At 65.1% G+C, this 23,959-nt stretch overlaps 1 protein-coding gene across 1 annotated transcript; it reads left to right on the top strand.

The window, feature by feature from the left end:
• The first annotated feature begins 1,165 nt into the window (after window positions 1–1,165).
• Window positions 1,166–22,790, top strand: SPTBN2 (spectrin beta, non-erythrocytic 2). The gene is made up of 35 exons (XM_057413500.1): window positions 1,166–1,263; window positions 2,827–2,978; window positions 4,582–4,755; window positions 5,111–5,202; window positions 5,300–5,380; window positions 5,456–5,571; window positions 5,649–5,761; window positions 6,666–6,853; window positions 6,948–7,065; window positions 7,139–7,297; window positions 7,513–7,815; window positions 7,899–8,052; window positions 8,421–9,291; window positions 9,369–9,506; window positions 10,037–10,793; window positions 11,345–11,547; window positions 11,625–11,715; window positions 12,301–12,447; window positions 12,532–12,795; window positions 14,171–14,395; window positions 14,487–14,576; window positions 14,650–14,904; window positions 15,003–15,133; window positions 15,460–15,664; window positions 15,750–16,124; window positions 17,234–17,478; window positions 17,561–17,699; window positions 18,014–18,098; window positions 18,186–18,382; window positions 19,475–19,626; window positions 19,992–20,067; window positions 20,188–20,393; window positions 20,733–20,909; window positions 21,048–21,090; window positions 22,552–22,790. Exons 1-35 carry the CDS (start codon window positions 1,179–1,181, stop codon window positions 22,768–22,770), a joined length of 7,026 nt encoding a protein of 2,341 aa, XP_057269483.1. The 5' UTR covers window positions 1,166–1,178; the 3' UTR covers window positions 22,771–22,790.
• The last annotated feature ends 1,169 nt before the right edge of the window (window positions 22,791–23,959 follow it).

Below are 23,959 nucleotides of genomic sequence, written 5' to 3'. Positions count from 1 at the left end.
ACATGGGGCACATGTGTACACCTGTACATGTAACACGCGCGTACAGATATATGTGCAACACACGTGTACACCTGTATATGTGGCACTAGTGTACACCTGTACTTGTAACATGTGTGTACCTGTATATGGGGCACTCGTGTACACCTGTACATGGGGCACACGTGTACACCTGGACATGTAACACACGTGTACACCTGGACATGTAACACACATGTGTACCCGTATATGGGGCCCTCATGTACACCTGTACATGGGGCACTCGTGTACACCTGTACATGTAACACACATGTGTACCTGTATATGGGGCACTCGTGTACACCTGTACATGGGGCACACGTGTACACCTGGACATGTAACACACGTGTACACCTGGACATGTAACACACGTGTGTACCTGTATAGGGGGCCCTCGTGTACACCTGTACATGGGGCACACGTGTACATCTGTACATGTAACACGTGTGAACCTGTATATGGGGCACTCGTGTACATCTGGACATGTAACACACGTGTGTACCTGTATATGGGGCCCTCGTGCACACCTGTACATGGGGCACACGTGTACATCTGTACATGTAACACGTGTGTACCTGTATATGGGGCACTCGTGTACACCTGTACATGTAACACACGTTCACACCTGTACATGGGGCACGCGCATACATCTAGACATGTAACACATGTGTACCTGTATATGGGGCACTCGTGTACACCTGTACATGTAACACATGTGCACACCTGTACATGGGGCACATGCCTACATCTATACCTGCAACAGACGTGTGCATCTGTACATGGGACACACGTGCACACCTGTACATGGGCCACACGTGTGCACCCGTACATGGGACACACGTGTGCACCCGTACATGGGACACACGTGTACCCCCGTACATGGGACACCCGTGCACACCCGTGCACACGCCCCCCCCCGCAGTGTACATCCATGTCCCTGCGCACCCACACACGTGCACACGCCTGCACACACGTGCACACGCACACGCCGAGCAGTCAGACCTGTTTGGATCCGCGCTCCCAGCGCCGCCCTCGCCCCGTCCGGCCCCCGCCGCCACGGGCCGGCCCCACAGCTCCGTCCCGAGCCCCACAGCACCCGCCGGCCCCACAGCATCGCCCTCCCCCTCCCGGCCCCCCCCCCCCCCCCCCCCAGCCCCACAACCATGGCCCAGCGCCCCCCCGGGCCCCCCAGCGCCGCCAACCTCGAGCTCCCCGGCGTCCTCGAGGGACGCTTCAAGCAGCTCCAAGGTGAGACAACCCCCCCCCCCCCCCAAAATGGGACCCCCCCATAGCGATGGGGACCCCCCGGGCTCTGCAGGACCCCCCAGATTCCTCCCGGGACCCCATCCCCTCAAGTCCTTCTGTGCTCCCCCCCCCGCCATGCTCCCTCCCTCAGTTCCTGCTCCCCCCCCCCCGTCCCGCCGGTCCCTATTGGTGACCCTGGGCCCCTCTAGAACTCCCATGGGGCTCCCCAGAGCCTGGAGGTGACACCGAGCTCCTCCCCGGCCCCATAGATCCTCCCCAGTTGTGCTCCCCAAACCCTACAGACTCCCTGGAGTCTTCCCTGGCCCTATAGATCCTGCCCGCTCCCCCCCCGCCCCAGTCCCTATAGGGCTGCTCACAGCCCCACAAACCCCTTCAGGGTCCTCCGGGGACCTGCTGGTACTTCCGGACCCTATAGACGCCCCCTCGAACTTACAGAACCCTCCCCGGGCCCTATAGGCTCCTCCCCCCGACCCCTGTAGGTGTGTTCCAGGACCCTATAGGTGTTTCTCAGCACCGTCTGTGTGTCCATTGAGGCTCTATAGGTGCTCCCCCCACCCCATGGCAACCCATGGGTGCCCCCCCCAAGCCCCTATAGATCCCTCCAGGTTCCCACGAGCCTCCCTGAAACCACCCCCCCATCACCCGCACCCCGAAACCGGCGCACCCAGAGGGTGACGCCCGACACCCCCGGGCCCGGGGGGGGGGGGGGGCACCCAGAAACCTGGGTCCCCTCCTTACCTTGAGGTGTGGGTGCAAAACGAACACCACCCTCCCCCCCCCCCCCCCATCCTTGGCCTCGGACCCCTCAGCTGGGGTGGGGGCCCCCTGGGGACAGTGGTGATGGGGGAGCCCCATGCGGCCGGTGGGGTCCCAGGTTTCCAGGGGGGTCCCATGTGTCCGGGGGGGGGGCCCATGTGTCCGGTCTCGCTCCCTGCCCCCCCCTTCTCCATGATTCCCAGAGCCTGGACTCTGCTCCGGTCTCAGCTGAGCAAACAGGGATGGGGGGGGGGGGGGTTGGTGGTGCCATGTCCCATTCCCCCCCCCGAGCTGGGTCATTGCACACGCGTGTGCACCCGACCTTGCACACGTGTGTTTCCCGTGTGTGTGCTTCCCAAGCTCCCCCCCTCCCCCCCAGCTCTACACATTCCCCCCCAGCCCCTCTATCTCATCCATGGCCCCTTGGGCCCCCCCAATCCCCTCCATGGCCCCCCATGGTCCAGCCCCAAATCCTCTTACCGCTAATCCCGTGCCGGGCATGGCTGGCGCGGAGCTGACACCCCCTGCACCCCCCATCCCCCTTCCCCCCCCCTTCATGAGGAGTGGGTCAAGCCTTTGGGTTGTGGGGTGCAGAGCTGGAGGGGGGGGGGGGGGGGGGGGCACCCTGTGCCCCAGTTATGGGGTGCGTTACCCCGTAGGCCGGGTTTGGGGTCTCTGGGTTTGGGGTCTCTGTGCCGGTGACCGGGGGCTGAGGGTGCGATGTGAGGTTTGGTGGGTGGGGGTGGGGCATTTTTGGGGTGCCCTGACCCCCCCCTTTCCCCCCCCCAGATGAGCGCGAGGCGGTGCAGAAGAAAACCTTCACCAAGTGGGTGAACTCGCACCTCGCGCGCGGCACGTGCCGGCTCGGGGACCTCTACAGCGACCTCCGCGACGGGCGGATGCTGCTGCGTCTGCTCGAGGTGCTCTCCGGGGAGCAGCTGGTGAGCGCCGGGACCGGGAGGACATGAACCCGCCCGAGTGAACCCGAACCCTCCTGAGTGACCCCGAACCCCGACAGACACCTCCCGAGTGACCCCGAACCCTCCCGAGTGACCCCAAACCCTCCTGAGTGACCCCGAACCCTGACCGACACCTCCCGAGTGACCCCAAGTGCCCCCGAACCCTCCCGAGTGACCCCTAACCCCGACCGACACCTCCCGAGTGACCCCGAACCCTCCCGAGTGACCCCAAACCCCAACCGACACCTCCCGAGTGACCCCAAGTGCTCCTGAGCCCCGACCGACACCTCCCGAGTGACCCCGAGCCCCAACCGACACCTCCCGAGTGACCCCAAGTGCCCCTGAACCCTCCCGAGTGACCCCGAGCCCCGACCGACACCTCCCGAGTGACCCCGAGCCCCAACCGACACCTCCCGAGTGACCCCAAGTGCCCCTGAACCCTCCCGAGTGACCCCGAGCCCCGACCGACACCTCCCGAGTGACCCCAAGTGCCCCTGAACCCTCCCGAGTGACCCCGAGCCCCGACCGACACCTCCCGAGTGACCCCAAGTGCCCCTGAACCCTCCCGAGTGACCCCGAGCCCCGACCGACACCTCCCGAGTGACCCCAAGTGCCCCTGAACCCTCCCGAGTGCCCCCAAGTGCCCCTGAGCACCCCCAAACCCCAACCAACACCTCCCGAGTGACCCTGAGCCCCAACCGATACCTCCCAAGTGACCCCAAGCACCCCCGAACCCTTCCCAGGACCTCCCGAGTGCCTCCAAACCCTGCCCGACCCCGCCCGAGCGCCCCCGAACCCCTCCCGACACCTCCTGAGTGACCCCAAACCCTGCCCGAGGCCTCCGGAGTGCCCCCGAACCCCTCTGGAGTGCCCCCAAACCTTACCGGACCCTCCAGAGTGCCCCCGAACCCCGCCTGACACCTCCTGAGCGCCCCCCAAACCCCACCCGTGTGCCCCCGAGCCCTCTCGAGTGCCCCCGAACCCTCCAAAGTGCACCCAATCCCTCCTGAGTGACCCCAAACCCCGCCTGACACCTCCCCAGTGTCCCCGAACCCTGCCCGAAACCTCCTGAGTGCCCCTGAACCTCCCCGAACCTTCCCGAGTGCCCCCAAAACTGCCCCCGAGCCCCCCCCCCGAGTGCCCCTGAACCCCCCCAGCCCACTCTGGTCCTCCTGACCCCCCCCCCGAGCACCCCCAAGCACCCCCAGGGCCTCTCTGAGCCCTTCCCCGAGCTCCCCCAACCCCCCCTGAACCCCCCCAATACAACCCTAACCCAGAACTTACCCCCCCCAAGCACCCCAAGCCCCCCTCAGCCCTCCTGCACCCCCCCTGAACTCCCCCAAGACCCCTGTACTACTCTGAATCCCTCTGAGCCCCCCCAAATGGCCCTGAACCCCCTGGCATGGGCCCCCCCCCCAACCCTGCAGCACCCCCAGAGCCCCCCCCTGCATCCCCCAGGCACCCCCTGCACTGATGGTGCTGGGTGCTAACGGGAGCCCAGGACTGGGGTGATGCTCCCTGGGACACCCAAACCTGGGTCCCCCACCGCACCCCCATGGACCTTCCTGGGGTGCTCCCCCTGCAGCCCAAGCCCACCAAGGGCCGGATGCGGATCCATTGCCTGGAGAACGTGGACAAGGCGCTGCAGTTCCTCAAGGAGCAGCGCGTGCACCTGGAGAACGTGGGCTCCCACGACATCGTGGATGGGAACCATCGCCTCACCCTGGGGCTCGTCTGGACCATCATCCTGCGCTTCCAGGTGCTGCCCCACACAGGGGTCCTGTGCCCACCGTGGGGGGGGGTCCTGAAACCATTGTGGGGGGCCCTGCACCTATTGTGGGCTCTCTGCGCTCACCTTGGGGTCCTTGCACCCACCACGGGGGTCCCTGAACTCAAAGTGGGGTCCATACATCTGTGGTGGGGGTGTCTCTGCAGGTGTGGCTGGGTCTTGCACCCATCATTGGGGGGGCGGGTCCCGGCACCCGCTCTGGGTCTGTGCTCCCACCTCAGAGCCCCCCTGCCCCAGCCAGAGCCCCAGTCCTCCATCCCCATCCCCAGCCATGGGGTGGTCTCAGGGCCCCCCCTCACCAGCTGGGCCCCCCCCCCCCCCCCAGATCCAGGACATCAGCGTGGAGACAGAGGACAACAAGGAGAAGAAGTCGGCCAAGGACGCGCTGCTGCTCTGGTGCCAGATGAAGACAGCGGGGTGAGAATGGGGGGACCTGAGGGTCTGGGGGTGGATCTGGGGGGGTGGGGGGGTCTCAGGGGTCCCAGGCTGAGCCCTCGGCCCGGTGCTCTCGCAGGTACCCCAATGTGAACGTGCACAACTTCACCACGAGCTGGAGGGACGGGCTGGCCTTCAACGCCATCATCCACAAGCACAGGTAGGACATGGGGGGCACATGTGGGGCAGGGGCTGTGGGGCAGCGGTGTGGGGCTGAGGCTTCCCCTCTGCCCAGGCCAGACCTGGTGGACATGGACACGCTGCGGCGCTGCAATGCCCATTACAACCTGCAAAGCGCCTTCAACCTGGCGGAGCGTGAGCTTGGGCTCACCAAGCTGCTGGACCCCGAGGGTGAGGAGCCGGCCAGGGGGGAGCTGGGGGGGCTGCAGGGACCGGCCACGCTCACCCCATTGCTGTGCGCCCCACAGATGTCAACGTGGACCAGCCGGATGAGAAGTCCATCATCACCTACGTGGCCACCTTCTACCACTACTTCTCCAAGATGAAGGCACTGGCGGTGGAGGGGAAGCGCATTGGGAAGGTGATGGGGCAGAGGGGATGGATGGATGGATGGATGGATGATGGATGGATGGATGGATGGCTGATGGATGGATGGATGGATGGATGGATGGATGGATGATGGATGGATGGATGATGGATGCATGGATGGATGGATGGATGGATGGCTGATGGATGGCTGATGGATGGCTGATGGATGGATGGATGGATGGATGGATGGATGGATGGATGGATGGATGGATGGATGGATGGATGGATGGATGATGGATAGGTGGACGGATGGATGGATGGCTGGCTGATGGATGGCTGATGCATGGATGGATGATGGATGATGGATAGGTGGATGGATGGATGGATGGATGGATGGATGGATGGATGGATGGATGGATGGATGGATGGATGATGGATGATAGATGATGGATAGGTGGATGGATGATGGATGGATGGATGATAGATGGATGGATGATGGATGATGGATAGGTGGATGGATGGATGGATGGATGGATGGATGGATGGATGGATGGATGGATGGATGATGGATGGATGGATGATAGATGGATGATGATGGATGATGGATGCATGGAGGGGCAGATGGAGGGGAGGAGACATGTGCAGAGACAAGAACAGGGGCAGACGGACAGAGGAAGATGATGAACGAGGGCCCAAAGGGACGGACAAACAGATGGAGCAAAAGGAGAGATGGAGAGACAGAGGGGAGAACAAGGATGGCTCGACAGACAGATGGAGAGAGGAAATGGGCAGTTGGATGGAGGGGAGGGCAGGAGGTGTCCAGACAGATGGCAATGGGCAGATGGACGTCTGGCTGGAGGGAGGGAGGGAGGGGACGGCCGGGCACCGCCGTGGTGACACCGGGCAGATGGCGGTGGGGCCGGGCAGCAGCCGGACCGACAGCAGTGGTGCCGCAGGTGCTGGACGCGGCACGGGAGGCGGAGGAGCTGGTGGGCAAGTACGAGGAGCTGGCGGGGGAGCTGCTGGGCTGGATCGAACAGACCATCCTCATCCTCAACGACCGGCAGCTGGCCAACGCGCTGCCTGGCGTGCAGAACCAGCTCCAGGCCTTCAACACCTACCGCACCGTGGAGAAACCCCCCAAGTGAGACCACCACCCCCCCCCCCTCCCCGAACCCCTGCACCCCACCTGGGCTGGGGGTCCCCATTGTGGGGGCTCAGCGCCGCGTCTCCTCCAGGTTCATGGAGAAAGGCAACCTGGAGGTGCTGCTCTTCACCGTCCAGAGCCGCATGCGGGCCAACAACCAGAAGGTCTACGTGCCGCGGGAGGGGAGGCTCATCTCCGACATCAACAAGGTGGGATGAGGCGGGTGCCGGGGAGGGGGGGGTGCCGGCGGGCACCGGGGGTTAACCGGGAATCCCGGCACAGGCCTGGGAGCGGCTGGAGAAGGCGGAGCACGAGCGGGAGCTGGCGCTGCGCACGGAGCTCATCCGGCAGGAGAAGCTGGAGCAGTTGGCGGCACGGTTCGACCGCAAGGCGGCCATGAGGGAGACGTGGCTGAGCGAGAACCAGCGCCTCGTCTCCCAGGTACCACAGGGGACCCCATTGCTCTCCCCCCCCCCCCCCAGCAATCCCAGGGAGCTAAGGGGCTTGGGGGGGTCCTACTCCCCATTACCACCCCAAATGACCGCAGGGATACAAGGAGTTTGGGGGTCCCGCTTCCCACCACCATCGACCTGGGTGGTCTTTGGGGTTGGTGACCCCCATCCTCACGTCTCCTTGTGCCCCCCCCCCCCCCCCAGGACAACTTTGGGACAGACATGTCAGCGGTGGAGGCTGCGGTGCGCAAACACGAGGCCATCGAGACCGACATCGTGGCCTACAGCGAGCGGGTGCAGGCGGTGAGCGCGGTGGCAGCCGAGCTGGAGGCCGAGCGCTACCACGACATCCGCCGCGTGCTGACGCGTCGCGACAACGTGGTGCGGCTCTGGGATTTCCTCCGGCAGCTGCTGGCCGCCCGCCGCGAGCGGCTGCTGCTGCACTTGGAGCTGCAGAAGATGCTGCAGGACCTGGCGCATCTCATGGGCTGGATGGAGGAGATGAAGGTACCGGTGGTGCCGGCAGCAACGGCGCGGCGGGGACGCGGCGGACGGGCTCTGACGCCGCCGTGTTCCCCCCGGTGCCGCAGGGCCGGCTGCAGTCGCAGGACTTGGGGAAGCACCTGCACGGGGTGGACGATCTCCTGCAGATCCACGCGCTGGTGGAGGCTGACATCGCGGCGCAGGCGGAGCGGGTGCGGGCTGTGAGCACCGCGGCACAGCGCTTCGCCATGCCCAGGGAGGGTGAGTGTGGACAAGGGCACCCCCACACCCTGCGATACCCACACCCTGGCATGGCCCAACGAGCCCCAGACCTTGGCACCCAGATCCCCAGGATGGCTGCAGCCCACACCCCCAAACCCCAGGATGTCCCCAGCTCCTCAGGGCAGTCCATGGACCCCCAACCCCTTGGATGTCCCCCAGCCCCCCAGGGTGGCCGGGGCCTCATGGACCACCAAACCCCAGGGTTATGCCAGACCCCAGCTCCCTGATCCTGGCCCCCAGCCCCCTGGGGTGGCTGATGCCCCTCTGGACCCCCAACCCCTGGGATGTGCCCCAAGCCCCTAGGGGTGGCCGGTGTCCCTGAAGGGACCTGCTGGGGCTCCCCACAGGCTACCAGCCCTGCGACCCAGCGGTGGTGCGGGAGCACGTGGCCACGCTGGAGCTGCGTTACCGGGAGCTGGCGGACCTGGCGAAGCAGCGCCGGGCTCGGTTGGAAGAATCGCGGCGCCTTTGGAAGTTCTTCTGGGATACGGGCGAGGAGGAAGCGTGGATGCGGGAGCAGGAGCGGCTCCTGTGCTCCGAGGACGTGGGCCGGGACCTGACGAGCTCCCTGCGCCTGCTGAGCCAGCACGACGCCTTCCGCGGGGAGCTCAGCGGGCGCGCGGGGCCGCTGGAGCAGGCGCTGGCACGGGGCCGGGCGCTGGCGGCCGAGGGCCGGTTGGGCGCCGCCGAGGTGGCCGAGCGGGTGCGGGAGGTGGAAGGGCGCTGGCGCGCGTTGGCCGAGCTCGCTGCCGAACGCGAGCGGCGCCTGCGGGAAGCCGCCGGCTTCTTCCAGTTCCAGGCGGAGGCGGCGGACACGGAGGCGTGGTTGGAGGATGCGCTGCGCCTGGCCTCCAGCCCGGAGCTGGGCCACGACGAGTACTCGACGCGCAGCCTGGCGCGGCAGCACCGCGAGGTGCAGGACGAGGTGCGGAGCCATCGCCCCGCCATCGACGCGCTGCACGAGCAGGCGCGGGCGCTGCCGCCCGCCTTCGCCGCTGAGCCCGGTGTCGCCGGGCGGCTGCCGGCGCTGGAGCGGCGCTACCAGGAGCTGGCGGCGCGAGCCGAGCGCCGGCGGCAGGACCTGCAGGATGCTCTCAGCCTCTACACCATGCGCAGCGAGGCGGACGCCTGCGGGCTGTGGGTGGGTGAGAAGGAGCAGTGGCTCCACGCCATGCACGTCCCAGACAAGCTGGAGGACCTGGAGGTGGTGCAGCAGCGGTGAGCACCGGACCTGGACATCCCTGGCACTGCCTGGCACAGCCTGGCGGGTGCTGAGCCCCCGTCCCTGCCTGCAGCTTCGAGACGTTGGAGCCGGAGATGAACAATCTGGCGTCGCGCGTGGCCGCCGTCAACCGCATCGCGGACCAGCTGCTGGCCACCGACCAGCGCAACCAGGAGAGCATCCGGGCCACCCGCGAGCAGCTCAATGTGAGGTGGGCGCTGCGGGCAGCCCGGGGGCTCCAGGCAGGGATGAGGGCTCCAGGCAAGAAGGACAATGCTCCAGGGAGTGCAGCTCTAGGCAGGGTGATGCCATAGGGAGGGATGCTTCAGGCAAGGATGGGCTCTGCAGGCAGGGATGCTCCAGGCAGTGGGATTCCATAGGGAGAGGTGCTCCATGCAAGGATGGGTTCTTCAGGCAGGGCAGGTCCAGGGAGGGTGAGGCCATAGGGAGGGATGCTCCGGGCAGGGATGGGCTCTCCAGGCAGGGATGCTCCAGGCAGGGTAACTCCAGGGAAGGTTATGCTGCAGGGAGGGGTGCTCCAAGCATGGATGCTGAATGCAGGACAGTGCTGCAGGCAGGACAATGCTGCAGGCAGGGATGGGTTCTGCAGGCAGGAACAGGTTCTCCAGGGAGGGACAGGTTCTCCAGGCAGGCAGGAGGATGCTCCTTGGCCAAGCAGCAGAGGGCAGGGTGGGATGCTCCAGGCATGGAGCCATCAATCCCATTCCCTCTCCCACGCAGGTGGGAGCGGTTCCGTGCCCTGGCTGACCAGAAGAAGGAGGCCTTGACGTCGGCGCTGAACATCCAGAACTACCACTTGGAATGCAACGAGACCACGTCCTGGATGCGGGAGAAGACGAAGGTGATCGAGTCCACCCAAGGGCTGGGCAACGACCTGGCCGGTGTCATGGCCCTGCAGCGCAAGCTCTCGGGTATGGAGCGCGACCTGGAAGCCATCCAGGGCAAGGTGCGGGATCTACGCGCCGAAGCGGAGAAGTTGGCGGCCGAGCACCCGGAGCAGGCTCCCGGCATCCAAGACCGGCTCTCGGCCATCGAGACCGTGTGGGACGAGCTGTGCCGCAGCCTGCGGCGCCGCGAGGAGTCGCTGGGAGAGGCCAGCAAACTGCAGGGCTTCCTGCGGGATCTGGCGGCTTTCCAGGCCTGGTTGTCCCGCACGCAGACGGCCGTGGCCTCCGAGGACGTTCCGGCTACCCTGGTTGAAGCCGAGCGGCTGCTGAGCCAACACGAGAGCATCCGCAAGGAGATCGCGCACTACGGCGATGACTACCGCAGCACGCGCGCCGTGGGCCGCGAGGTGACGCAGGGACAGACGGATGCGCAGCACGTCTTTCTGCACCAGCGCCTGGAAGCCCTGGACACGGGCTGGGAAGAGCTGGGCAGGATGTGGGAGAACCGGCACCAGCTCCTCTCGCAAGCCTTCGCCTTCCAGCTCTTCCTGAGGGACTCCAAGCAGGTCGAGGGCGTCCTCAGCACGCAGGTGAGGTGATGGGGAGGTGATGCCCTGCCGTGGGGTGACACCGGGGTGATGGTGGTGATCATGGCAATGCCCTGCAATTGGGTGACACTGGGGTGATGGTGGTGATCACGTCAATGCCCTGCAATTGGGTGACACCGGGGTGATGGTGGTGACCATGGCAATGCCCTGCAATTGGGTGACACCAGGGTGATGGTGGTGACCACGTCAGTGCCCTGCAATTGGGTGACACCGGGGTGATGGTGGTGATCACGTCAATGCCCTGCAATTGGGTGACACCGGGGTGATGGTGGTGACCATGGCAATGCCCTGCCATGGGGTGACACCGGGGTGATGGTGGTGACTATGGCAATGCCCTGCAATTGGGTGACACTGGGGTGATGGTGGTGACCACAGCAATGCCCTGCTGTGGGGTGACACGGGGGTGCTGGTGGTGATCACGGCAATGCCCTGCCGTGGGGTGACACCAGGGTGATGGTGGTGATCATGGCAATGCCCTGCAATTGGGTGACACCGGGGTGCCGGTGGTGACTGTGGTACCGTGCCCTGCACAGGAATACGCGCTATCGCACACGGAGATGCCCAGCACCCTGTCCGGAGCCGAGGCCTCCGTCAAGAAGCACGAGGATTTCATGGCCACCATGGAAGCCAACGGGGAGCGAGTGCAGGGGTTGGTGGCCACCGGCCGCAAGCTGGTGGCCGAGGGCAGCCTCCACGCTGACAAGGTGCAGGAGACGGTGGATTCGGTGGAGAGCAGGTGAGGGAAGCGCCACCCATGGCACAGCACCGGCACCGGGTCCTTGGCACAAGCTTCAACCCCTGCCCTCACCGTAGGCACCAGAGGAACCGGGACATGGCTCAGGAGCTGCTGGGGAGGCTGCGGGACAACTGGGAGCTGCAGCGGTTCCTGCAGGATGGGCAAGAGGTGGCGTGGGTCCATGGGAAGGGATGGGAAGGGAGAAGGATGGGATGAGCATGGGAAGGGATAAGGATGGGGACGGGTTGCAGAGAGGATGGGGATGGAGATGGGAATGGGAACAAGGATGGGGTGGGATGGGGATGGGATGAGCATGGGAAGGGATAAGGATGGGGATGGGCTGCGAGTAGAATGGGGAATGGAGATGGGGATGGGAACAAAGATGGGGTGGAATGGGGATGGGATGAGCATGGGAAGGGATAAGGATGGGGGTGGGTTGCAGAGAGGATGGGGATGGAGATGGGAATGGGAACAGGGATGGGGATGGGATGAAGATGGGAACAAGGAGGAGATGGATTGGGGATGGGAACAAGGACAGGACAAGCTGGGGATGAGGACGGGCTGAAGCTGGGAATGAGGATGGGATGAAGATGTGAAGAAGGACGGGGCAAGAGGGGGTTGGAGCTGGGGATGGCAACAAAGACAAGTTGTGGATGAGGACGGGCTGAAGCTGGGAATGAGGATGGGATGGGGACAGGTTTGGGATGGAGTCAGCACAGGGTGACAGCTTCGTTCCCTCTCTGCCCCTGTCAGCTCACGCTCTGGATCAACGAGAAGATGCTGACGGCTCAGGATGTGTCCTATGAGGAAGCCCGCAACCTGCACACCAAGTGGCAGAAGCACCAGGCCTTTGCGGCCGAGCTGGCCGCCAACAAGGGCTGGCTGGAGAAGATGGAGAAGGTGGGAGCGTGGTGAGAGCGTGGCACCGGTATCACCCCCTTCCCCGCCCCACATGGGCTACGCTGAGGCCGGTGCTCCCGGCAGGAGGGGCAGCAGCTGGCAGCGGTGAAGCCGGAGCTGGGGCCGGTGGTGACGGAGAAGCTGTCGGCGCTGCGGGCGCTGTGGGACGAGCTGGAGTCCACCACGCGCACCAAAGCGCGGCGGTTGTTCGACGCCAACCGCGCGGAGCTGTGCGCGCAGTCGTGCGCGGCGCTGCGGGGCTGGCTGGCCGGGGTCAGCGCCCAACTGCGCTCCGATGACTACGGCAAAGACCTCACCAGTGTCAGCATCCTGCTCAAGAAGCAGCAGGTCCGGCCGGGGTGGGGTGCAGGGGATGGGGTGCAGGGGATGAGGTGAATGGGGATGGGGTGCAGGGGATGGGGTGCAGGGGACGGGGTGAATGGAGATGGGGTGAAGGGGTTGGGGGTGCAGGGGATGGGGTGAATGGGGATGGGGTGCAGGGGATGGGGTGCAGGGGATGGGGTGAATGGGGATGGGGTGCAGGGGATGGGGTGCAGGGGACGGGGTGAATGGGGATGGGGTGCAGGGGATGGGGTGCAGGGGATGGGGTGCACAGGGGTGGGGTGCACAAGGATGGGGTGAATGGGGATGGGGTGCAGGGGATGGGGTGCACAAGGATGTGGTACACAGGACAGGGATGCAAGGGATGGGGTGAATGGGGATGGGGTGAATGAAGATGGGGTGCAGGGGAAGGGGTGTAGAGGATGGGGTGAATGGGGATGGGGTCCAGTGGATGGGGTGAATGGGGACAGGGTGCAGAGGATGGGGTGCAGGGAATGGGGTGCACAAGGATGGGGTGCAGGGGATGGGGTGAATGGAGATGGGGTGAACGGAGATGCGGTGCAGGGGATGGGGTGAATGGGGATGGGGTGCAGGGGATGGGGTGAATGGGGACAGCGTTCAGGGGATGAGGTGTACAAGGATGGGGTGCAGGGCATGGGATGCATGGGACAGGGGGCCAGGGGATGGGGTGCACAAGGATGGGGTGCACATGACATTGGTGCAGGAGATGGAGTGCAGTGGATGGGGTGCACAAGGATGGGGTGCAGGGGATGGGGTGAATGGAGATGGGGTGCAGGGGATGGGGTGCAGGGGATGAAGTGAATGGGGATGGGGTGCACGAGATGGTGCGCACAAGGATGGGGTACACAGGACAGGGGTGCAAGTGATGGGGTGAATGGGGATGGGGTGCAGGTGATGGGGTGAATGGAGATGGGGTGCAGTGGATGGGGTGCAGGGGATGAAGTGAATGGGGATGGTGTGAATGGGGATGGGGTGCACAAGGATGGGGTGCAGGGGATGGGGTGCAGGGGATGGAGTGCAGTGGATGGGGTGCACAAGGATGGGGTGCAGGGGATGGGGTGCAGGGGATGGAGTGCAGTGGATGGGGTGCACAAGGATGGGGTGCAGGGGATGGGGTGCAGGGGATGGAGTGCAGTGGATGGGGTGCACAAGGATGGGGTGCAGGGGATGGGGTGCAGGGGATGGAGTGCAGTGGATGGGGTGCACAAGGATGGGGTGCAGGGGATGGGGTGCAGGGGATGGAGTGCAGTGGATGGGGTGCACAAGGATGGGGTGCAGGGGATGGGGCGCACAGGGATGGATGCCCAGCCCAGTGGGGAAGCCCTGGCCATGGGTCTCCCATCGCTGCGCTGCGGGGCAGATGCTGGAGAAGCAGACAGCGGTGCGGGAGAAGGAGGTGGAGGCGATCCGGGCGCAGGCGCAGGCGCTCAGCCGGGAGGACGCCAGCGCGGCCGAGGTGCAGAGCCAGGTCCAGGCCGTGGAGCAGCAGTTCCTGGGGCTGCGGGAGCCGCTGCGGGAGCGCTGCCGCAAGCTGCTGGCCTCCAAGGAGGAGCATCAATTCAACCGGGACCTGGAGGACGAGATCGTGAGTGGGCTCCTGGCCACGGGGAACGGGACCCCCCCCACCACCCCACACACACACACAGTGTCCCTGACCCACTGCCATCTGCTCCCAGCTGTGGGTGAAGGAGCGCAGGCCCTTGGCTGTGTCCACCGACCATGGCAAGGACCTGCCCTCGGTGCAGCTCCTCATCAAGAAGAACCAGGTTGGTCCTGCACTTGGAGGGGTCCCCCCGCTTCCACCTGCGGCGGTGCTGAGCGCGTCCCTGCCTCCCACAGACGCTGCAGAAGGAGCTGCAGGGCCACGAGCGGCGCGTGGAGGAGCTGCTGGAGCGGCGCGGGGCTTTGCCTGGCCCGGCCGAACGGGTGCGGGAGCTGCGGGAGGCCTGGCAGGAGCTGCGGTTGCAGGCGGAGCTGCGGCACCGGCGCCTGGAGCGGGCTCTCGCCGCGCAGCAGTTCTACTGCGACGCCGCCGAGGCCGAGGCGTGGATGGGCGAGCAGGAGCTGCACATGATGGCCCAGGAGAAGGCCAAGGTACGGCTATGGGGCGCTGGGACCCCCGCCACGATCCCCGCACCCCTTCTCTGAGCTGCTGTGACACCTCCACTTCCCCCCCTAACCCACCCAACCAGGATGAGCTGAGCGCCCAGGCCATGGTCAGCAAGCACTTGGTGCTGGAGCAGGCGCTGCGGGACTATGCCCACACCGTGCACCAGCTCTCGGCGCAGAGCCGTGACATGGTGGCCAGTGGGCACCCTGAGAGGTGGGTGTCATCTCCTTTGTGCCGTGGGGAGCAGGAGTGCCCTGACACCCCTGTCCTGACCTGTGCCACCCCACGGGGAGCAGGAGTGCCCTGACACCCCCAACCCATGTACATCATCCCATGAGGACCACATCCCTCCCTTCCGCTCCCCATCCCTACATCCATCATCCCCTGAGCACCCCGTGTGCCCCCCTGCACCTCCCATCCTCACACCCACCACCCCACACGGGCCATACCCTTCCCTTCCACCTTTCCCCCTGCCCCTCATCCCTGGCAGTGGGGTGCCCGGTGCCCGCTGCCGCGGCGCTGACGATGCGGTGCCGCAGCGAGCGGCTGACGCTGCGCCAGGGCCAGGTGGACAAGCTCTACGCCAGCCTGAAGGACCTGGCCGAGGAGCGCCGCGCCGCGCTGCAGGAGCACCACCGGCTCTGCCAGCTCAAGCGCGACCTGGACGACCTGGAGCAATGGATCTCGGAGCGCGAGGTGGTGGCTGCTTCCCACGAGCTGGGCCAGGACTACGAGCACGTCACGGTGCGGGGCACGGGGCGGGAGGGCTCGGGGGCTGCCCCCACGTCCCCTCTTCGGTGCCCCCGACGCCGTTCGTGCCTCCTTGCAGATGCTGCGGGACAAGTTCCGGGAGTTCTCGCGGGACACGAGCAGCATCGGGCAGGAGCGGGTGGACGCGGTCAACGGGCTGGCGGACGCGCTGATCGCGGCCGGGCACTCGGAGAACGCCACCGTGGCCGAGTGGAAGGACGGGCTCAACGAGGCCTGGGCCGACCTGCTGGAGCTCATCGACACCCGCTCCCAGATGCTGGCGGCCTCCTACGAGCTGCACCGGTTCTACCACGACGCCCGCGAGACGCTGGCGCAGGTTCAGCACAAGCAGAAGCAGCTGCCGGACGAGGTGGGGCGCGACCTGAACACGGCCGAGGCCATGCAGCGCATGCACAGCGCCTACGAGCACGACATCCAGGCCCTCAGCACCCAGGTGAGCCGCAGCAGGAGGGGATGGCACCGGGGGGATGGCACAGTGTGATCTGCCGTGAAACAGCACAACACGAAGGAGCCTGGTGCTCCATGGTGCAGCACAGCACGGTGCTGTGTGGCGTGGCATGGGCCAGCCTGTCGTGATGTGGCACAGCCTGGAAGCACCTGGTGCAGCCGGTAGCACCCGGTGCAGCTGGTACCGTACAGCACAGCCGGTACCACATGGCACAGTCGGTACCACTTGGTGCAGCACAGCCGATACCACATGGCACAGCCAGTAGCACCTGGTGCAGCCGGTACGACGGGGCACAGCCGATACCACATGGCACAGCCGGCAGCACCCAGTGCAGCCAGTACCACAGGGTACAGCCGATACCACATGGCACAGCCAGTAGCACCCAGTGCAGCCAGTACCACATGGCACAGCTGATACCGACAGGGCACAGCCGGTAGCACCCGGTGCAGCCGGTACCACAGGGCACAGTTGGTACCACTTAGTGTAGCACAACCAGTAGCACTCGGTGCAGCTGGCAGCACCCGGTGCAGTTGATACCGCAGGGCACAGTTGGTACCGCTTGGTGTAGCACAGCCGGTAGCACCCGGTACAGCTGGTACCACAGGGCACAGTCGATACCACTTGGTGTAGCACAGCCGTTAGCACCCGGTACAGCCAGTACCACAGGGCACAGTCGATACCACTTGGTGTAGCACAGCCGGTAGCACCCGGTGCAGTTGATACCACAGGGCACAGTCGGTACCACTTGGTGTAGCACAGCCAGTAGCACCCAGTGTAGCTGGCAGCACGCGGTGCAGTTGATACCACAGGGCACAGTCGGTACCACTTGGTGTAGCACAGCCGGTAGCACCCGTTACAGCCGGTACCATAGGGCACAGTCGATACCACTTGGTGTAGCACAGCCGGTAGCACCCGATGCAGTTGATACCACAGGGCACAGTCGATACCACTTGGTGTAGCACAGCCGGTAGCACCCGGTGCAGTTGATACCGCAGGGCACAGTTGGTACCACTTGGTGTAGCACAGCCGGTAGCACCCGCTAGCACTGACGTGGTGCAGTCCCGGCGCACCCACCACTCCCCGCGGCCCCTCAGGTGCGGCAGGTACAGGAGGACGCGGCGCGGCTGGAGAAGGCGTACGCAGGCGAGAAGGCGGCCGACATCCGGCGGCACGAGCACGCCGTGAGCCAGGCCTGGGCCGAGCTGCGTGGCTCCAGCCAGGGCCGGCGCCGGCTGCTCCTCGACACCGTGGACAAGTTCCGGTTCCTGCGCGCGGTGCGGGATCTGCTGCTCTGGATGGACGGCGTCCGCCTGCAGATCGAGGGCCAGGAGCGCCCACGGTGAGGGGGCACCCGGTGATGGGGGGGGGTTGGTGGTGGTGATGCCGTGGGGACGCTCATGGAGTCCCCATCCCCGGCACAGGGACGTGTCCTCGGCTGACCTGGTGATCAAGAACCACCAGAGCATCAAGGCGGAGGTGGAGGCGCGCGCCGACAGCTTCGACGCCTGCGTGGCCATGGGCACCGCGCTGCTCGACAAGGGCCACTATGCTGCTGACAAGGTGCTGGCCCTGTGCTCATCCTCATCGCTCCGTCCCCATCCCTGTCCCTGTGTCCCCATCTCCATGTCTCTGTCCTCATCCCTGCGTTCTTGTCCACTTCTCTGTATCTCTGTCCCCGCGGCACAGTTCACGTCCCTGTCTCCATCCCTGCATCCTCCCCATCTCTATCCCCCCCTCCTCATCTCCCTGTCCCCATCCCCACACCTGTCTGTATCCACGTGTCCCCATCCTCATTCCCCTTTCCCCATCCCCATGTCCCTGTCCCCATCCCTGCATCCCTCTCCCCATCCCACACTCTCCCCCCTCCATCCCAGATCTCCGAGAAGCTCTCACAGCTCCAGGAGCGCCGCCGGGACATCGGGGACCGCTGGAAGGAGAAGATGGACTGGCTGCAGATCGGTACCGGGGGGGACCCTGCAGGGGGGACACCGGAGGGGGGGGTGATGTCAGTGTCACCGGTGACACCCCCCCTCCGTGTCCCCGCAGCGCTGGAGGTGCTGATGTTCGGGCGGGACGCGAGCATGGCCGAGGCGTGGCTCTGCAGCCAGGAGCCGCTGCTGCGCTCGGCGGAGCTCGGTACCAGCGTGGCCGAGGTGGAAAATCTCATCAAGCGGCATCAGAGCTTCCAGAAAGCGGCGGCTGCTTGGGAGGAGCGATTCGCGGCGCTGGAGCGGCTCACAACGGTGAGGGGAGAGCGGGGCAGGCACCGGCCGAGCCCCCGGGGCAGGCACCAACAACATCCCGGTACCGGTTGAGTCCGGGGCAGGCACCGACCCCATCCCAGTATTGGTTGAGCCCGGGCAGGCACCGACCCCATCCCGGTACTGGTTGAGCCCCGGGGCAGGCACCGATCCCATCCCGGTACCGGTTGAGTCCGGGGCAGGCACCGACCCCATCCCGGTACCGGTTGAGCCCCGGGGCAGGCACCGACCCCATCCCGGTACCTGCTGAGCCCAGGGCAGGCACCACCCCATCCTAGTACCGGTTGAGTCCAGGTCAGGCACCGACCCCATCCCGGTACCAGTTGAGCCCTGGGGCAGGCACCGACCCCATCCCGGTACCGGTTGAGCCTGTGGCAGGCACCGACACCATCCCGGTACCGGTTGAGTCCGGGTCAGGCACCGACCCCATCCCAGTACCGGTTGAGCCCCGGGTCAGGCACCAACCCCATCCCAGTACCTGCTGAGCCCAGGGCAGGCACCAACCCCATCCCAGTACCGGTTGAGCCCGGGGCAGGCACCAACCCCATCCCAGTATTGGTTGAGCCCAGGGCAGGCACCAACCCCATCCCAGTATTGGTTGAGCCCGGGCAGGCACCGACCCCATCCCGGTACCGGTTGAGTCCGGGTCAGGCACCGACCCCATGCCGGCACTGGCTGAGCCCCGGGGCAGGCACCGACCCCATCCCGGTACCGGTTGAGCCCCGGGGCAGGCACCGACCCCATCCCGGTACCTGCTGAGCCCAGGGCAGGCACCACCCCATCCTAGTACCGGTTGAGTCCAGGTCAGGCACCGACCCCATCCCGGTACCAGTTGAGCCCCGGGGCAGGCACCGACCCCATCCCGGTACCGGTTGAGCCTGTGGCAGGCACCGACCCCATCCCGGCACCGGTTGAGCCCGGGGCAGGCACCGACCCCTTCCCGGCAGCAGTTGAGGTCAGGGCAGGCACCGACCCCATCCCGGCGCCGGCTGAGCCCCGGGGCAGGCACCGACCCCACCCCGGTACCGGTTGAGCCCCGGGGCAGGCACCGACCCCCCCCATGTACCCTCGTAGCTGGAGGAGAAGGAGCGGCGGCGGCGGGAGGAGGAGGAAGCGCGGAAGAAGCGGCCGCCCACCCCCCCCCCCGCGCAGCCTGAGGCCGGGGCGACCCCCCCAGCGGTCCCCCCCGAAACACAGAACGGGGGCGTGGGGAGCGGGGAGCAACGGTGAGGGGCGGGGCGCGGCGGGGGGGACACGGAGCGGTGCAGGGGGACATGGGGGGGGACATTCAGGTCCGGGGGTGGGGGGGGGTTGGGGAGATGGGGGCCCTGGGGGGATACGGGGGTGACTTGACAAGGGGACGTGGGGATATCGGGGACCAGGGATAAGGGGGCGGATATGGGGGTGCTGGGAAATGGGGGTTATGGGGGGACAGTGGGGATTTGGGGGGAAGGGGGCACAGGAGGCACTGAGGGGACAGAGGAGACATTGGGGTCCTGGGGAAGGAGGGGGGACGGGGGGGACGGGACACACGCAGTGTGGCTCTCGGGGTGACAGTGGGGGTCCCGGTCCTTTCGCCCCCCCCCCCCAGCGTCCCGGCCCAGCAGAGCCGCCTACCGGACGCACCGGCTGTTAACGGGATCTGCCCCGACAGCGCCGCAGCCCAGGTAACACCCCCGAGGCCCCCTCACCTCGGGCCCCCCTTGCCAAGTGGGGGACCCCCCCTATAGGAGGGGGGGCCCCCCCAATAGGAGGAGGGGCCCCACCACTCCGCTGTGCCCCTGCAGGTGCCGCCGGGGCTCAGCAATGGGGCACAGGAACGGGGTCCCGGCTCGGGGGGGTCACCCCGGGGGCGCCCGGGGGGGGTCTCGCCCCCTGACCCCTCGCACGCGGCCACGCTGCCCCCCCGCGGCCCCCCAGCCCCCGAGAGCCTGGAGGGGGGGCTCTGCCGCAAGCACGAGATGGAGGCGCAGGGCAAGAGGGCTCCCAATAGGTGAGGACCCCCCCCCCCCCCCGTTAGACCACACCCTTGGTGACTCCCAATTGGTCACACCCTTCCTAAGCCACGCCCCCTTTTGACCACACCCCCCCGGTGTGTCCCTATAGAGCCGTGCCCCCCCCCCGAACAGCACCGTGTGTGTGTCCAGCCTCTGTCCCCCCATACGGAGCCATGTGTCGTCCCCCCCGGCTTTGTGTCACCCTATGGGGCCGATTTCCCTGCCTCACCCCAAGTTTCCACCCTCGCCATGGCTCTGTCGTGTCCCCCCCCCCAAATCCCTATGTCCCCCCCCCCCCCCGATTCATCCCCCTCAACCCCTTTCCCCCCCCCCAGGTCCTGGCAGAGCGTGTACTGTGTGCTGCGGGGGGGCAGCCTCAGCTTCTACAAGGACGCCAAGAGCGCGGGGGGAGCCGGGGCCCCGTTCCATGGGGAGCCCCCCGCCAGCCTGCGCGGGGCCCGCTGCCACCCCGCCACCCACTACAAGAAGAGGAAGCACGTCTTTAAACTGGGGTACGGGATGGGGGGCACGGGGATGTGGGGGGATGAGAGGGGATATGGGGGATATGAAGAGGATGAGGGAGGATGCGAGGGATAAAGGGGGATAAGTGGGATACGTGGGGCTAAGCCCTGTTCCCCCCCCCCCCCCAGGCTGAGCGACGGCAAGGAGTATCTCTTCCAGGCCAAGGATGAGGTGAGACCGCACGGGGTGGGGACACACACACATATCACACGCGTGAACACACGTGCAGAGCCGTGTGTGAATGGCAGAGCGTGTGCACACGCGTGTGTGCGGCACCAGTGGGAGGTGTGGACACTGCTGATGCCATTGCACAGCCATTCACACGCGCACCCATTCACACGTTGCGCACCCATTGACGCCCTTGCGCACCTATTCATACGCTGCACACCCGTTCACACGTTGCACACCCATTCACACCGTTGTGTACCCATTCACACGTTGCACACCCATTCACACCATTGTGCACCCATTCACACCATTGCCCACCCATTCACACGTTGCACACCCATCCACACCATTGTGCACCCATTCACACATTGTGTACCCATTCACACGTTGCGCACCCATTCACACCATTGCGTACCCATTCACACGTTGCGCACCCATTCACACGTTGCGCACCCATTCACACCATTGTGCACCCATTCACACATTGTGTACCCATTCACACATTGCACACCCATTCACACCATTGCGTACCCATTCACACCATTGCGTACCCATTCACATGTTGCGCACCCATTCACACCATTGTGCACCCATTCACACATTGCACACCCGTTCACACATTGCGCACCCATTCACACGTTGCGCACCCATTCACACGTTGCGCACCCATTCACACGTTGCGCACCCATTCACACGTTGCGCACCCATTCACACGTTGCGCACCCATTCACACGTTGCACACCCATTCACACATTGCGCACCCATTCACACATTGCGCACCCATTCACACGTTGCCCACCCATTCACACCATTGCCCACCCATTCAAACGTTATACACCCGTTCACACCATTGCACATTCACCCCTTGCACACCCATTCATGGCGTTGCACATCCATTCACACCATTGCACACCCATTCATGCTGCTGCACCCCCATTCACACCATTGAACCCCCATTCACACGATACACATCCATTCACGCCGTTGCACACCCATTCACACCATTGCCCACCCATTCACACATTGCACACTTATTCACACCCATTGACACGTTACCCACCCATTGACACCATTGCACACCCATTCATGCCATTGCACACCCATTGACACCACTGCACACTCATTGACACCATTGCACACCTATGGACACCATTGCACACCCATTGACACCGTTGCACACCCATTGACACTATTGCACACCCATTCACACGTTGCACACCCATTGACACCGTTGCACACCCACTGACACCGTTGCACACCCATTGACACTATTGCACACCCATTCACACGTTGCACACCCATTGACACCATTGCACACCCATTGACTGTTGCACACCCATTGACACCATTGCACACCTATTGACACCATTGCACACTCGTTCACACCATTGCACACATTGACACCATTGCACACCCATTCACACGTTGCACACCCATTCACACCATTGCACACCCACGTTGCAGGCGGAGATGAGCACGTGGCTGCGGGTGATCCAGGCCGCGGCCGCGCTGGCGCCGGGGTCCCGGCTGGAGGCGCCGGGGGGGGTTCCGGCGGGCGGGAAGGGGGTGACCCGAGCCATGAGCATGCCCCCGGTGCCCCCCCCCGCCGAGGGCGCCCCCCGAGCGCGGGACAAGGACCGGGAGCGCGAGAAGCGCTTCAGCTTCTTCAAGAAGAACAAATAGAGCCGGGGGGGGGGGGGAAGGCCGGGACAGGGGGGGCCCGCGGAGCCGATGGAGGGACCGGGGGGAGGAGGGGGGGCAGCGCGGGGGGGTGTGAGCCCCCCGCCCTAGCCCGGGGTCCCCGTGTGCCCCCATGTCCCGGTGATGTCGCCGCACAGCCCAACCCCAATAAAGTGACTGCAGAGCCCGGGCAGGTGCTGAGCGTGCTGGAATGGGAGGGGAATGGGGAATGGATTGCGTTGGGGATAGGATGGGAATGGGGGTGGGATGAGTTGAGAATGTGCTCGGGATATGGGTAGAATGGGGACAGAATTAGGTTGGGGGTAGAATGGGGACAGAATTAGGTTGGGGGTAGAATGGGATTATAATTGGGGTGGGGTGGGAATGGAATGTGGATGGGATGGGTTGAGAATGGAATTGAGGTAGGGATAGGATAGGAAGGGGGATGGGATGGGGATATATTGAGAACGGGATTGGGATATGAGTAGGAGGGGGACAGGATGGAGATAGGGATAGGATAGGATGGCGATGGGATTAGAATGCAATGGACATGGGTGGGGAAGGGATGAGGATGGTATGGGACTGGACCATGGACAGAATGATACTGGGCTGGGATTGGAACCGCGGTGGGGATGGGATGGTGATGGGGATGGGATGGGATGGGATGGATGGGATGGAATGGGATGGGACAGGATGGGATAGGATGGGATGGGATGGATGGGATGGAATGGGATGGGACTGGATGGGATGGGATGGATGGGATGGAATGGGATGGGATGGGATGGGATGGGATGGGATGGATGGGATGGGATGGAATGGGATGGGATGGGATGGGATAGGATGGATGGGATGGGACTGGATGGGATGGGATGGGATGGGATGCAATGGGATGGAATGGGATGGGACCGGATGGGATGGGATGGATGGGATGGAATGGGATGGGATGGAATGGGATGGAATGGAATGGGATGGGATGGGATGGATGGGATGGAATGGGATGGGATGGGATGGGATGGATGGGATGGAATGGGATGGGATGGAATGGGATGGGATGGGATGGGATGGGATGGGATGGAATGGGATGGGATGGGATGGGATGGGATGGAATGGGATGGGATGGGACCGGATGTGGTCCGGGGTGCCCGCGGGTCACAGCTGCGCTCCCCCGCCACAGAGTCCTCAATGGACCGCT

The sequence above is a fragment of the Pezoporus wallicus genome, unplaced genomic scaffold (genome assembly GCF_028554395.1).
Source record: "Pezoporus wallicus isolate ANWC-B61680 ecotype Strahan unplaced genomic scaffold, APGP_CSIRO_Pwel_v1 contig_13971, whole genome shotgun sequence".
Taxonomy (NCBI): Eukaryota; Metazoa; Chordata; class Aves; order Psittaciformes; family Psittacidae; genus Pezoporus; species Pezoporus wallicus.
Note: the sequence above shows the minus strand (reverse complement) of the source record. Positions and strands in the feature narration are given on the sequence as shown.

Bases quoted from the DNA above. Each gene is read 5' to 3' on its own strand.
- SPTBN2 (XM_057413500.1), top strand. From the start codon at position 1,179: ATGGCCCAGCGCCCCCCCGGGCCCCCCAGCGCCGCCAACCTCGAGCTC. The intron at 5,381-5,455 runs GTAGGACATGGG...CCCTCTGCCCAG, and splicing joins GCCATCATCCACAAGCACAG to GCCAGACCTGGTGGACATGG. The intron at 9,292-9,368 runs GTGAGCACCGGA...CCCTGCCTGCAG, and splicing joins CTGGAGGTGGTGCAGCAGCG to CTTCGAGACGTTGGAGCCGG.